Genomic DNA, 14,418 nt, shown 5'->3' with positions numbered 1-14,418 from the left:
CCAATACAGGAGCCGCCGCGCAGAAGAGTGTGATGCCATGCAAACAGCCCTGCTGGAAGACATAGAGCAGAGCAGTTCGTAGTTGCTGGCGACAGTCACGCATCACCTTGACATGGTTGAGCCTGTGTACCTTTTCTGGGCCCAGAAAACACTCACTGACTGGAGGGACTGCATCATTATGCAGTTGTGGGATGATGAGCAGTGGCTGCAGAACTTTTGAATGCGTTATGCCACTTTCCAGGAACAGTGTGAAGAGTTTTCCCCAGCCCTGAAGTGCAGCAATACTAAAATGAGAGCTGCTCTGACAGTGGAGTAGCGAGTGGCGATAGCTCTGTAGAAGCTTGCAATGCCAGACTGCTACTGGTCAATGGGGCATCAATTTTGAGTGGGTAAATCTACCATGGGATCTGTTGTGATCCAACGTAGCAGGACCATCAATAGACTTCTGCTAAGAAGGGTTGTGACTCTGGGCAATAAGCAGGACATAGTGGATGGTTTTCCCGCAATGGGGTTCCCTAGCTGTGGTGGGGCAATAGACAGAACACATATCCCAATTTTGACACCACACCACCTTGCCAAAGAGTACATAAACTGAAAGGGGTACTTCTCAATGGTGTTGCAAGTGCTGGTGGATCACAGGGGCCATTTCACCAACATCAATGTGGGATGGTCAGGAAAGGTGCATGACGCGCGCATCTTTAGGAACACAGGTCTGTTCAGAAAGCCGCAAGCAGGGACTTTCTTTCCAGACTTCAAAATAACCATTGGTGATGCTGAAATGCCAATCGTGATCCTGGGAGACGCAGCCTGCCCCTTGCTCCCATGGCTCATAAAGCCATACACAGGCAGCCTGGAAAGCAGTAAGGACTGGTTCAATCGTAGGCTGAGCAAGTGCAGAATGGTGGTGGAATGCGCCTTTGGACATTTAAAAGGTCACTGGTGTTGTTTGCTTACTAGGTTAGACCTCAGTGAAAGCAATATCCCCATTGTTATTGCTGCCTGCTGTGTACTCCATAATATCTGTGAAACAAAGGAGAACAGTTTCCCGCGGGAGTGGGGAGTTTAGGCAGATCGCCTGGCAGCCGATTTTGAGCAGCCAGGCACCAGGGCAATAAGAAGAGCACATTGAGAGGCTCTGTGCCTCCATGAGGCTTTAAAAACCAGTTTCAACAATGAGCCAGAGTAATGTGACACTTATCTATGGTGTTCCTTACCAAACTGTCCCCTCCAGTGCATTTTCTCCCCTGTAAACTCTACCCCCACCAACCACTGTGTGTTGAATGAATAAAGAGCCTTTTTTCCTCAATCTGTTAAGTTTTATTACGCACACAAACAGAGACTGCCAAAAAAAAAAAAAAAAGTAAAATAACTTGGGGCAAAAGGGCTGATGATAAAAGGGGGGAGAAACAAGGAAAGCTTACTTATAGATGCACTTCAGTAACAATCAAAGGTGTGGGAATGGGTGCCTTCTGGTCCTTGTACCCTCCCCTGGTGTTGAGTGCAAGGGATGCCGAACTCTTTCCCCCCCCCCCCCCGGATGTTTGGGGAGGTGGATGTAGAACTGGGCGATGATGGAAGCAGGTTCAGCAATAGCAGCAGAGGGACTCTAGCATCCAGCTGCCTTTCTTGAACCTCAACCAGACGCCTCAACATATCTGATTGCTCCTTCATAATCCACAGCATCTCTTCCTGCGTGGCATGCTCGTGTTCCCTGCATGCTCTCCTGTCCATGTCCAGGTTCTTGGAGAGTGTAATCCTCCATGCTCCAAGCTCCGTCTCGTCACTCGGAGGCACGCATTAACTCACTGAACATGTCCTCCCGAGTCGTCTTTTTCCACCTTCTAATCTGGGAAAGTCTCTGTCCCAGTGTGGAGGGCGCCGACAGACAAGGTTTCAGTTGCAAGGAATGCAAAGCACAAGGGTACCATTGACAGTGCATACATTGTTTCTGGTGCAAGGTTAATTATTGTTATTAAAAAAAAAAACCACCCCTCAATACACTACACTCCAAGCCACAACGTAATCACAGCTGGTGGCTATTACAAGAGTCAGTTTGCTGCTCCAGCCATGGTGAGTAAGGCCACGAGGCATGGACAAGAGGTCTTGTGCTGCTGCTTTTGTGAAGAGATCCTTGGGATCGCAGGTTGGAACTTGAGAAAAGCCCCTTGTCCCCTAGCAACCTGGATGCGCCTTGAGGACAGGCACCAGTGTAAAGCCCCCCAAATAGTTTGTTTTTTACAAAAGCGCCAGGTTGCGAGGGGAAGAGAGACAAACAGGAAGCCGCCAAACCCCGCCTTATTTTATTTTTTTTCAGCGCTGCTTGCAATACATGGTGATCTCGTCTAACCACAACCACGGCACGTTTGGGAAAGCGTGGTTGTGACACCCAGATGTCCCCAAACGGGGGGTGGATTACTTGTTGAATTGTTTGTGGTTTAAGGGCTAGCATTCAAAACTCCCCACGTTTCCCCTAGGTGACCCTATGTGATATCACTCTCATGAGGGTAACAGAAGCAGCAAGGGAGCAGATGCTGTAAGCATCTGGGTACAGACCTGGTCCTTATGCTGCAATGATGCCAGCAGAGTTGATACTGGAGTGGCGTGGGAAAGTGTCCTACTGTGGTGGATGAAATAAGGCAGCCCTCCCCAGAAACCTTCTGCAAAGGACTGCAGAGTACTTCCATGAAAGCTTCCTAGAGATCTCCATGGAGGATTCCTGGGCCATTCCCATGCACATAAAAAGTGTTTTTCGGAGAGCACCCTCTGTAGCTGGAGTGGCCACTGATACCCATTATGCCTACTTTCTTGTTCATTTTAAATATAAAAAAATAATAGCATGTAACCCCTAAGGTTTGATTGGAAATGTGTACTCACCAAAGATGCCTTCCCCGGCGTCACATTCTGCCACCAACTGGTCTTGTTAAGGGATGGGCTCCAGGATTAAAAACAGTTCTTGGCTGTTGGGGAGAATGGATCCTCTGCATGCCAGCATCACATTCTCCTCCTTCTCCTCCTCCCCTTCCTCGTCAAAAATGTCCTACTCGTTGTTGCTCGAGGTCGCCCGGGGCTCCTGGGACGTATCCATGGAGTGTTGTGGCATAGTGGTGGGGTCGCTGCAGAGAATTGCATGCAGCTCCTCATAAAAGTGCCATGTCTGTGGGGCAGAACCAGAACAACTGTTTGCCTCCCCTGTCTTCTGGTACGCTTGCTGAAACTCTTTTATTTTCAAGCAGCACTGCTGCGTGTCCCTGGTGTAGCCCTTCTCCCCCATGCCCTGTGCAATCTTGGCATAGATGTCAGCGTTTCTTCTGCTGGATCGGAGCTCTGCCTGCACAGACTCTTCTCCCCACAAAGCAATAAGATCCACCACCTCTTATATTCCGTGCTGAAGCATGTTTGCGGCCTTGAGTCTCCATGATCAGCTGTGCTGTACTGGCTCTCCACACTGATCAAACAGGAAATGAAAATCCAAAGTTCCTGGGGCTTTAACAGGGGATCGGCTGTTTCCTGTGTGCCTGGCCGATGTGCAGTGGAGTTGAAAGTGCTCTCCAGAGCAGTCACAGCAGAGCACTTTGGGACACCTCCTGGAGGCCAATTCATTCGAATTACACAACACAGTGTCTACACTATCCCCATGTTGACCCTTGGATGTCGAATCGAGCACTACGCTTCTCGCGGAGGTAAAGTTCAGAAGTCAATTTTACAGGCCACGTAGGTCAGCGGAAAGGACTCAGTAGTGTAGATGCATACATTATTAGATCGACTTAATGCAGCTTATGTTGACCTAAGTTTGTAGTGTAGACCAGATCTCACCATGGTTAGGGTTACCATCCGTCCGGCTTTCCCCGGACATGTCCGGCTTTTTCAGCTTTAAATGGCGGTCCAGGGGGGATTTCTAATAAAGTAGAAATGTCCGGGATTTCCCCCTTCCCCTCATGCAGAGTGTGGCGCGGCTGATTGGACGGCTGGGCCTGATTGAAAGCCGCTCGCAGCCACTGGGGCCTCTAGCAGCCAGAGTCCCTCCCCCTCCCCCGCTCCCTCTTCCCCCGCAGAGCAGCGCAGCAGTGTTTGGCTCCACGTGGAGCCCGCAGCTCTCCCTCGGCCTGGTGTGGGGGAGGGGCAGGCAAGGGACAGGGAACGGGGGGGGGGTTAGATTGGTCGGGGGTTCTGGGAGGGGGCTGTCAGGAGAATGGGTGTAGAGAGCGGTTGGGGCAGGCAAGGGACAGGGAACGGGGGGGTTAGATTGGTCGGGGGTTCTGGGGGGGCTGTCAGGAGAAGGGAGTGTAGAGAGCGGTTGGGGTACGCAAGGGACAGGGAACAGGGGGTTAGATTGGTGCGGGGTTCTGGGGGGGCTGTCGGGAGAAGGGGGTGTAGAGAGCGGTTGGGGCAGGCAAGGGACAGGGAACTGGGGGGGTTAGATTGGTTGGGGGTTCTGGGGGGGCTGTCAGGAGAAGGGGTGTAGAGAGCAGTTGGGGCAGGCAAGGGACAGGGAACAGGGGGGTTAGATTGGTGGGGGGTTCTGGGGGGGCTGTCGGGAGAAGGGGGTGTAGAGAGCGGTTGGGGCAGGCAAGGGACAGGGAGCAGGGAGGCTTAGATAGGGGATGGGGTCCTGGGGGCAGTTAGGGTGGGGGGTCTCAGGAGGGGGCAGTCAGGGGACAGGTAGGGGGTAGGGGGGTTCTGAGGGGGGCGGGGCTGGGGCAGGGCTAGGGCGGCACCCCATGTCCTCTTTTTTGATTGTTGAAATATGGTAACTCTACGGGGGGGTGCAGAGGCTGCAGGGCGAGGAGGAGCAGGGCAGGCAGGGGGGTGCAGAGGCTGCAGGGCGAGGAGGAGCAGAGCAGGCAGGAGCATAGAGGCTGCAGGGGCAGGGCAGGCGGGGGGCGCAGAGGCTGCAGGTGCGGGGGGGTGCAGGGGCTGCAGGGCGAGTGGGGAGCAGGGAAGCACTTAGCAACCCCCAACCAAGATCAGAGCGGGAGGGAGGAGGGGGAATGCGGGGTGGTCAGAGGAGGGGGCAGAGTTGGGGCAGTGACTTTGGGGAAGGGGTTGGAATGGGGGTGGGGAAGGGGTGGAGTTGGGGTGGGACCGGGGGCGGGACCGGGGCCCCGTGGAGTGTCCTCTTTTTTAAATGTTTGAATATGGTAACCCTAACCATGGTATAAACCAAGAGTTAATCCAAGCCAGTGGTATTAAACTGTTGCGAGTGTGTCCAGAATCAGGCTTAGGTTCAGTGGTCAAACGCTAGGTGCCAGAATGCTGCTTCAATTTTAACCATGAGTAAAATACTATGGTGATAGTAATGGGCCAGCCTGTGTGGCTGTACAGGAGCATACGTGAAGGAAGATTGCCCTCTTATATCTTCCCTGTATCTCCTCTGCATGGATTGGAAGGGAGAGGAAAAGCGGGATATACAGGGGGAGAAATGCAGTCTGCACATCCAGGACTTTCCCCCATGCAGGTAGGTGGAAAGGACCATGGAACGGGCAGAGCCTTGGCTCTATTTCTCTGCCCCCACAACAAGGCACCAGCACATCTGATCTTCCTGTCTCAGAGGTGAAATTTCCTCCCCAGGGCTGCTCCTGGGGCAATGCAGCTGTGGACTATTCTGCTGGACTAGCTGTAAATGAGAAATTTAGCCCTATAGCATCATTGGGGTATTTTTGCATTGAATTATGTTGCATTATTATTTGTATGATTTCTTTATTATTTCGTTTAGCACCAGAGACATGCATCACGGTTTTCAATAATAATTGCCAAATTACTGAACAAGATGACTGAAAGACAGTTTGGCAACACTATCAATTATGATATCAGATTTAACTTATTTATACATATTCAAAAAATGTCTTCTAACTGCATGTATAGTAAGTTATGGTACAGCATCCATTATCATGTGTTCTTCATATATTTATTTTATATTTTTTGTGTAGTGCTTGTTAATTGGAAGAATCCCAAAGCATCCCCCAAAATATGGGCCTGATTATCCTCTTGCTTGCGCTGTCTAATGTTGTTGACTTCAACAAACGTACTCCTCATTTACACCAATGTGAGAGGAGAATCAGCCCAGTATAACTACAGCACCAGTCCACACACTGCACAAAAGTGGGTGTGGGAGAGGAAAAATGTTAGCAAGGAAACAAGGCAAACTCCTACACTCAACAAAAGTGCCATGGAGTCTATAACATCTATGCAGAGCAGACATATGAAAAACTCAAACAGTATATGGCATGGAACCACCTTGGAATGATGGACTGAGTCAACCCTGCCAGATTTGAAATCCATCATTATAGGATCTAGATATTTCTAAGTGGAGGCTTAGAGCACTACACCATCCCTGTGGATTCTTTATAGCTTTGGGCATCACTGTGCTGATATTGATGTTGGTATGACAGTATCTACTTAATGTACATGATACTGGTTTCCTTTTTTCCTTTTGTGGAATACATCAATGACATTGGTGCCTCCAGCAGTAAAAACAAGAAAAAAAAACATTATTACTCTACTAATTTAAAGGATTTTTTTGATTACCTCGATGTAAGGATGATGTGGAAGCCTAAACACTGTTAGGTTCTTTTTCACCCTTCTTTGGAGAGGGTTAAGAATTCGGGTTCTGCTCTGCTGACTTGGAGTTTATTTCAAATACTTCTCTCACTTCTCCCCACCACAGCTGCCCAGACCCATTTATATATTTCTGGGCTTAAGTTCATATATTTTCTATTTTTTTCTATTTCTTTCCCTCTCCTTTCCTTTCCATCTGGATTTGGCCCCTGATCTAAAGAAAATTGCTTGTATGTGGGGGGGGGGGGGGGGGTGCAGGTGGGTTCTGTTTCACTTTATAAAAAGTTCAGCTTACAAATGAAAAATGAATGTGTCCCAGCTTGTCAGCATCGGTATAATCAATATCTGCCCATGGATCTAAAGATTATTATTTTAGGAAGCAGTTAGACAATACTTTTGCATTTTAAACTCCCTTTTTTAAAAAATGAGAAGTTAAGGGCACTCAGACATGTTGCCTTTAAGAGTTCTGTTACAGGTAATTAAATATAAGTTTACACATTTAATTTACTTCTAAGAGCAAGATAGACTAGTAAATGACCCAGTTAAGAAAAGTACTCAGCCTAATTGGATGTAATGATTGTTTGCTAGTGTTTATTACTGTACTACAAGCAGACGTGTAATCTGTGATTCTAATTTGGTTTAGAGGCAGACCTGTAGTACTTGAAGCCACCATCAGTGTTTCAGCTAGCATCATGAAACTGGCTATATTTATTTGGCAACTTTAATTTCTGTGTGTATTAGGGTGGGAGGAAGGATGTTTTTCTATCAATATTGTTCTGCAGCATTACCTCCAGGCTCTGTTTTACCTACAAACATATTGTTTGGGTAGATACATTAGTGTACATATTTTCTAAGGAAAAAAGATAGGTCCTACATGCATAATGCAACAATAGTAACAGCTAGGATTTACCACTGAACTGACTTTGACTAAGGCTGTGTGTTATAAAGCTGTCTTCAGCATAGGAGGGCAATACATTAGGGCCTGATTCTGATCATACTTACATCGGTGTAAATCAAGTGTTGAAGTCAATGGAATTTTATCCGTGTGAAACCAGTGTGAGATCAAGCCCTAAGACTCTAGCTTTCAGTAATATTCATTACCAAATTTTGCTTAATTATTTATATCTGCTGTAACTCTCACACACAGTCCTTAACTTCCAAGAAGCAACATAGAGAGGGTGCCCTGTATTTGAATGTGTTTACCTTAGAAGAGGTTTGTTGCTTAAAAATAGCACACTGGATTTTATGCCCAGAGGAGCAGCACTTGGATTTCAAAATACTTATGTAATTATTCTTTATTTCATAAGCTGTCAGAATGATAAATGAAATCAGAACTGACTTTGAAAAGCAAGGTCATTTGATGACCAGTGCACTTAGCCAAGGTGTCTCTGTGTTCACTATGATGGATTTGGGAGATTTATAATATAATATATCACATATGAAAATGAAATTAAAGTAACATTAAACTCACAATAGCAAGGAAATTCAGAGTGGAGGCTTCTGGTTCATCTTTAATTCACCCCATTGTTCCTGGTTATTACAAGGCCCTCATAGTAGTGGGTGATGTTAGATATCACATATCCTGCTGCATGGGCATAGCAAAGTGAATTAAGCCTATTGACTTCATTTTGTGTGGGTTAAAGATAGATCCTTAATATTACTTCAGTGTATTTTAAATGTGTGTTGTTATTACCTGCAGGTTGTAACAAAACAGTTGTCTGATACTGTAGGTCCAAAGGAGTGATTAAATTCTATTGTGGTAATAAGCATTTGCATAGAGAAAGTTTTATAATTTGCTGTACAGACGCTCCCCAACTTACGCAAGCGTTCTGTTCCAGAACGCCTTGCATAAGTCAAATTTTGCGTAAGTCGGGAACGTATCTCCGACAATTATGCCAAAAAAAAAAAAAGGCAGCTTATGGAACGTATGGAACGTTTTCCATAAGTGCGGATTTCCGTAAGTCAGGTCTGTGTAACCCGGGGAGCGTCTGTATTGAACATGTGCAGTATGTAAGAATATCTACTTCTTTTCAAAATAGTACATGCTGCAAAACCAGACAAACTGTTTCTGAACCCTCAGCATCCTGACTCATTCCACTTGAAAACATATAAAGTTATAGAAGCGGGAAGAACAGACTGGATGACCCATTTAAAACTGGAAAATTGTGAGAGTAAAGCATGCTTATATCATATCAGCTGAAGTCATTGGTGCATTTATTTTTTAAAATAACTCAGTTTCCTACTGTTATATCTAATACAGAATGAATAGTGCAGAAGTTATAAGTGCAGTACTTAAGAGTACTACAGGGAGCTTAGGGAAGGACTCAGGAGGAGAGAAGTGAGGAGAAAGAGAAGATGATGGTGGGAGCTCTTTCATTCACGTGAGTTTGCTTGAATACAATGCATCTGAAGAAGTGAGGTTTTTACCCACAAAAGCTTATGCCCAAATAAATCTGTTAGTCTTTAAGGTGCCACCAGACTCCTTGTTGTTTTTGTAGATACAGACTAACACGGCTACCCCCTGATACTTTAACAGGTTTGTTGCTTTATGGATTGTTTTTGCATAAGCTAGAGCAAAATATGTTATACTTCCTTATCAGATGGTTGAATGCACTCTGCTCTCGTGGCAGAGTTCAATACAAGACCTGTATTCCTTGATTTTCAGTTCAAATGAATCCAGTTAAAGTACTATAAGGGGTGAAACACTTAGTTCTTGAATACCGTGATGCAACAGCATTTAAGTCGCGTTTCTAAATAGCTTTATAAATGAAAGAGAGGATGCACCAAGTACTGACTAAAACCTGTTCTTTAACTGGAATATTCATCTTATATTTTTTCGTTACCCTTTTCCTTTTTTCCTTTGCCTCTCACTGATGGTTGTTGCCAACACTCCCCTCCCTTTCTGGTGGGCCAGCCAACAGTTCCCTCTGGAGGTAGCATCATTATATCTGCCTGGTTCACTTATTAGCAGATGGTGAAGAGCAGTAGAGCTGATACACTGCACTTCACAGAAACCAGGATCCTTCTGGTACCTCTGCAACACACATAGAGGCTCCTGGTTTGAGACTGTGAATTCTGTGTTTGCTTCCCAACCTGGGATTCTTTGTTCGTGACTGTGTATTGGCCAAGTACTCTGTGTATGAACCATTTAATGATCTGCTGTGTAGCTGGATAGTGAAAAGACTAAACACCTGAAATTTTTACATATTGTAAGGACTATTTGTCATGTTATGTATATTTTTATCAAAAATTAAAGGGTGAAGACAGCTCTGATAGTTTTCAGTTTTGCTGGCTGACAGGCAATGTTTTTAACTATCTGCCAAAGGAAATCCGTTTGCTGAGACCATTTTAATGCACACTGAATACCAGAGGCAGAACTTCCATTGGCTCTATTACAGGGGTAATTTACAATTTAACAAGGTATTGTGACAAGGTAGTCGTTATATTTTTATCATGTCATTATGACATTACCACCTAGAAAGTGGCATATATTAAATTTATAACCCAAGATTGCTAAAGTTATCATACGGAAGTGGTGCAATTATGTTCAGTTGTAGTGTGTTGGTGAATTGGAGGTGCAGATGCTCTAGATCCATCTGTTGAAATAGTTTTTATGGGTGCCAGTAGATGATAGAGAGCTTCAGGGGAGAGAGACTAAAAAAAACCGCTAAGGAAGAAGGCTGAGGTCACTGGACGTTTTGAAACCAAATCTACTTTGGCTCTGAATTCCTAGGGTCCATCCTCAGACACATTTTCAAATGAGATGCAGTTTCAAAGTATTTTACTACCCCAAAATGTATTCGCTTTCCCCTTTATCTTACATTTTTATTATTTTGATTATTTCACATTTATTTTGACTTTTCTTATGCAGATACTTGTAGGTCTTCCCTATTGGGCTTGCTACTTCCTGAGGCCTTGACTGGCTAGTCTAGAGGTTACATCAGCTGTCTGCAGCTGACAGGAGGTCCTGGTTTTGGCAGGATGGATTTTTCTCCATCTCTCTTTTTATCTGTCTCTGCATCTTCTTGTGTTTTTCTGTCACTTAGTTTGACCACCTATCCACACATGTCCATGTGGTATATAAACTGACTTATAAACTAAATGTGTGATCCTTTTGGTCCAAATTGAGTTGTTGAGCACTGACATTCACATGTTGATTGTTTTATTTTGCAGTGAGGTGTTTTAAATTCTGTTTCCCGAATTACTAATGTTTTCTTTTCTCCTACTCTTCTAGAAAATGAAGTGACTGCTTTCCCAGTCTTAGACAGTGACCAGAGTGAAATCATTGATACCAATGGAGCTGGTGATGCATTTGTTGGAGGTACTTATTGCTTTCTTTACTCTCTTATTTGGAGGTTAGACTTTCCCCCCCTATTCTTGATAGAATCTGCATTTTTTAGTCTAGAATTTCAAATTGTTCTTTAGAGTAAATTTTGTTCTTTTCAAGCTTTCATTTACATCCTGAGATTGTGTGTTTTAGTTAAGTGTTCATTCTCACAGGAAAAAATGTGTTCTTTGACTTTAAAGATAATATGCTATTATGTTATACCATGGTTGTTTTCACGAGATTAATTGTATCTGTCAGAATGTTGCATAAACAAGCTGCATCACATACATTATATAGTGTACTCGGATCCCTCCTGGCTTAACATTTTAACACATTGTTGTTCTTTAAAACAGGTTGTGGTGGATATTAAATAGCATTTTAATAATTGAGGGTAATGTCTTCTGATCATGTCATATTGTTCTAGAACATCTGTTTCCAGTCTAGTTGTTTGGAGATCAGAAAATAATATAAAGGGTTAACTTTTAAAAATTAGACTAGAATATTATCTGGCACTGCTTAATACTCATTTGCAAATTTACAAATTTTTGGCATAAGCTCCCCAAAAAAGAGGATGTTATGTCTGTGCCTGGTTTAAAAATGACTCAATATAAGCCAAGAAAAATTCCCTAGTTGATTGTAGCATTTATGTAGTGCAGTGACATGCTATTGCATCTTGAAGGCTCTAATAGCCACATCGGTTACGTCTACACTAGAAACTCTAGAATGGCACAGTTGCAGCACTACAGCTGTGCCGCTGTAGTGTACACACTTACTACAGCGATGGAATATGTTCTTCTATCACTGTAGTAAATCCAGCTCTCCAAGAGCTGGTAGCTAAGTCGATGGAAGAATTCTTTCATCAACCTAGCAGTGTCTATGCCAGGGCGTAGGTCCACTTAAATACATTGCAGAGGGAGTGACATTTTTCACAGCCCTGAGCAATGTAATTAAGCCGACCTAACTTTCTAGAGTAGACCAGTCCTGAGTAATAGCAGCAAGTGTCCCATTAGACCTTAACTTATTGGAAGCATAGACTAAGACAGAGATTCTCAAACTTTTTTTTGTTGACGGACCCCTTTTCAAATGCAATATTAATCATGGACCCCCCAACCGAGAAACTGATTGACAAAAGTATCTGTGTAGTTCGTATAAACACGTACTGTTAGTAATGCTTTAAAAAAAAGAGTAGAAGAGTACTTATAGATATCAGTGTGATGGGTGGGCCTGCTTCTTACTGCAGAGTCTATCTGTCCTTGGTGTGATGGCAAACTCATAAATCACTCTCCACTTCAGTGGAGACCTGAACTTTATCTTCATAGCTGGCATGGCAGAAATGGTGCTTCACATATATATGTTGTTGGGAAAGGTAGCAACACTTTTATTGCTTCTGTAACTAAAACTGGGTACACTGCAGCAACAGTTGGCCAAAACTGGCAAGGTATCTGTTCCTGAAACTTAATTTTCAGTGTTTGGGCACAAGTAGTTCGAGCAGCTCCTGTTCTGCTTTTCCACTCAAATGGCAAGATGATATAGCAAAAGTGGAGAATGGATCCCAAACCCAATCATATTCCTCCATGTTGATATTTTTAAAGTAAACAGTGAAGTGCTCAGCCAAAGTTGAAAGGTGAGCAACGATCCTGTCTCTCACACAATCAATTGTCATTCTGTGAGTATCCAGAAATTCTGTCAAAAGCAGAAACAGATCTGAGGGTCCACTGCTCAGCCTAGTTTTCCAAATCTCTACTTTCTTCTGAAATGCTGCACTCTGTCACTCACCTACAGTATGGTTGTACTGCCCCTTGTGTGGACAGGTTCAGCACATTCAACAAGTTAAAAATGTCTGTGAGGTATGCAAGCTGCGCAATCCATATCGGGTCAGAAAAGTTTGTGGAGATCTTGGGATTGTGCACAGAAAGAAAACCCAGCAGCTCTTTACAAAGCTCAAAAATTCTTTCCAGTACTCTGTCGCGAGGTACCCAACACACTTCTGTATGAAACAATAATTTGTCATGTCCAGCGCCCATTTCTAAACAAAGCTTTGCAAAAAGGAATGAATTCAAAGGCCAGGACTTTACAAAATTCACAACTGTCACAGCTGCATTTAGCACATCATGTAATTTGGGTTCCATTTTCTTTGATGCAGGGGCCTGGCGATGCAACATAGTGTGTTACAATTACCTGTGGGTTTATGGCTCATATTCTTGCTACAACACCACTCCTATTGCCTGTCATAGCAGCAGCACCATCCATGCAAACAGCAACACAGTTCTCCCAGTTCAGCGATTCAGCTTTCATGAAATCATCCAATAATTTAATATTTCTTGACCTGTTCAACATCCTCAGCAAAGGAATTGTACCCAAACTAGCCCAGGGCCATTAAACTCTAGAAAGGGGACTTCAGAAAATATGAGCCTAAGCCAAGAAGTAAAAATAGAGTTAGATGGTAAAGTTCACATGCTTTTTTGAGCCAACCAGGTATCCTTCAAAAATGGAAATGCAACACTAGGAGATTAATAGAAAGGAGCATCGCTGGTGACAGGTAAAATATAAGAAGGAAACTCGGAAATTACCAAAGAAATAAAAATAAATAAGAAAATATTTAAATAAATCAGAAGCTGCAAACCTGAGAGAATTGGTGTCTGCTGGATTACTGGAGAATAAAGGCAGGAAATAAGGAGGATAAGGGCATTCCAGAGAAGCTGTGTTACTACTTTTCCTCATTCTTCACCACAGAGAGTAGTAGGGAAAAACCTTTCCTGGGCCAGTCTTTTTCTGGTAGTAAAGATGAGGTATTATCAGCGATTGAGGCATCAAAAGAGAAGGTGCTGGAACAAACTGATAAATTAAAGAATAAGAAATCGCTAGGCCCACGTGGTCATACCCCAGAGTCCTGAAGGAGCTTAAGCATGAAGTGGCTGATCTGCTAACACATGTACACAGTCTCTCGTTAAAATCAGTTAATATACTGGGCGCTCTGGGAGTGGCAAATGTTAGATGTATCTTTAAAGGCAACACTAGGATTGATGCTGGGAATTACATAGCAATAATTCTTTCTTCTGTCCCACGGACATTCAGTGACCCTGAAAGGTCCCCACATAGCAATGTGTACTTTTACTCAATGGAACTCATTGCCACAAGATATTGAGACTGAGCACTTAGTAGGTTCAAAATTGAACTAAAATTTTATATAGATAATGAGAACATCCACATTCACATTAGAGAGGATAAAAAAATTAAGAAGAGTCCTTCCCTCTTCAAGGCATGAGCCAATCACTCATTAATGGGGATTAGGAAGAAACTTCCGCTCTTGGCAATTACACTATAATTGTCCACAACATTGTTTCTTTCACTTTCATCTGAAGCCTCTGATACTAGCCATTTTTGGAGACAGGAAACTGGACTATATTGGCTACAGGACTGATCTGATCTGTGTTCCACTGGAAACAATCTCTGTGCTATCTATAAAAAAATTTCTTCCATCCCCTTTAAAAAATTACATTTGTGGAAGATACAGCCTTCTATGATCTAGTCACAAG

The 14,418-nt window shown here is 43.8% G+C and overlaps 1 protein-coding gene across 3 annotated transcripts in view; it reads left to right on the top strand.

Annotated features, from left to right (window-relative positions):
* ADK (adenosine kinase) overlaps positions 1 to 14,418 on the top strand; it is a 568,039-nt gene that overhangs the window by 532,599 nt on the left and 21,022 nt on the right. For all 3 annotated transcript variants that reach the window (XM_065407400.1, XM_065407398.1, XM_065407399.1), the window contains one exon: positions 10,790 to 10,876. In XM_065407400.1, the coding sequence (XP_065263472.1) occupies positions 10,790 to 10,876 (87 nt within the window). The remainder of the gene's footprint in view (positions 1 to 10,789; positions 10,877 to 14,418) is intronic.

Source organism: Emys orbicularis, chromosome 7, assembly GCF_028017835.1.
Source record: "Emys orbicularis isolate rEmyOrb1 chromosome 7, rEmyOrb1.hap1, whole genome shotgun sequence".
Lineage (NCBI taxonomy): Eukaryota > Metazoa > Chordata > Testudines > Emydidae > Emys > Emys orbicularis.
Note: the sequence above shows the minus strand (reverse complement) of the source record. Positions and strands in the feature narration are given on the sequence as shown.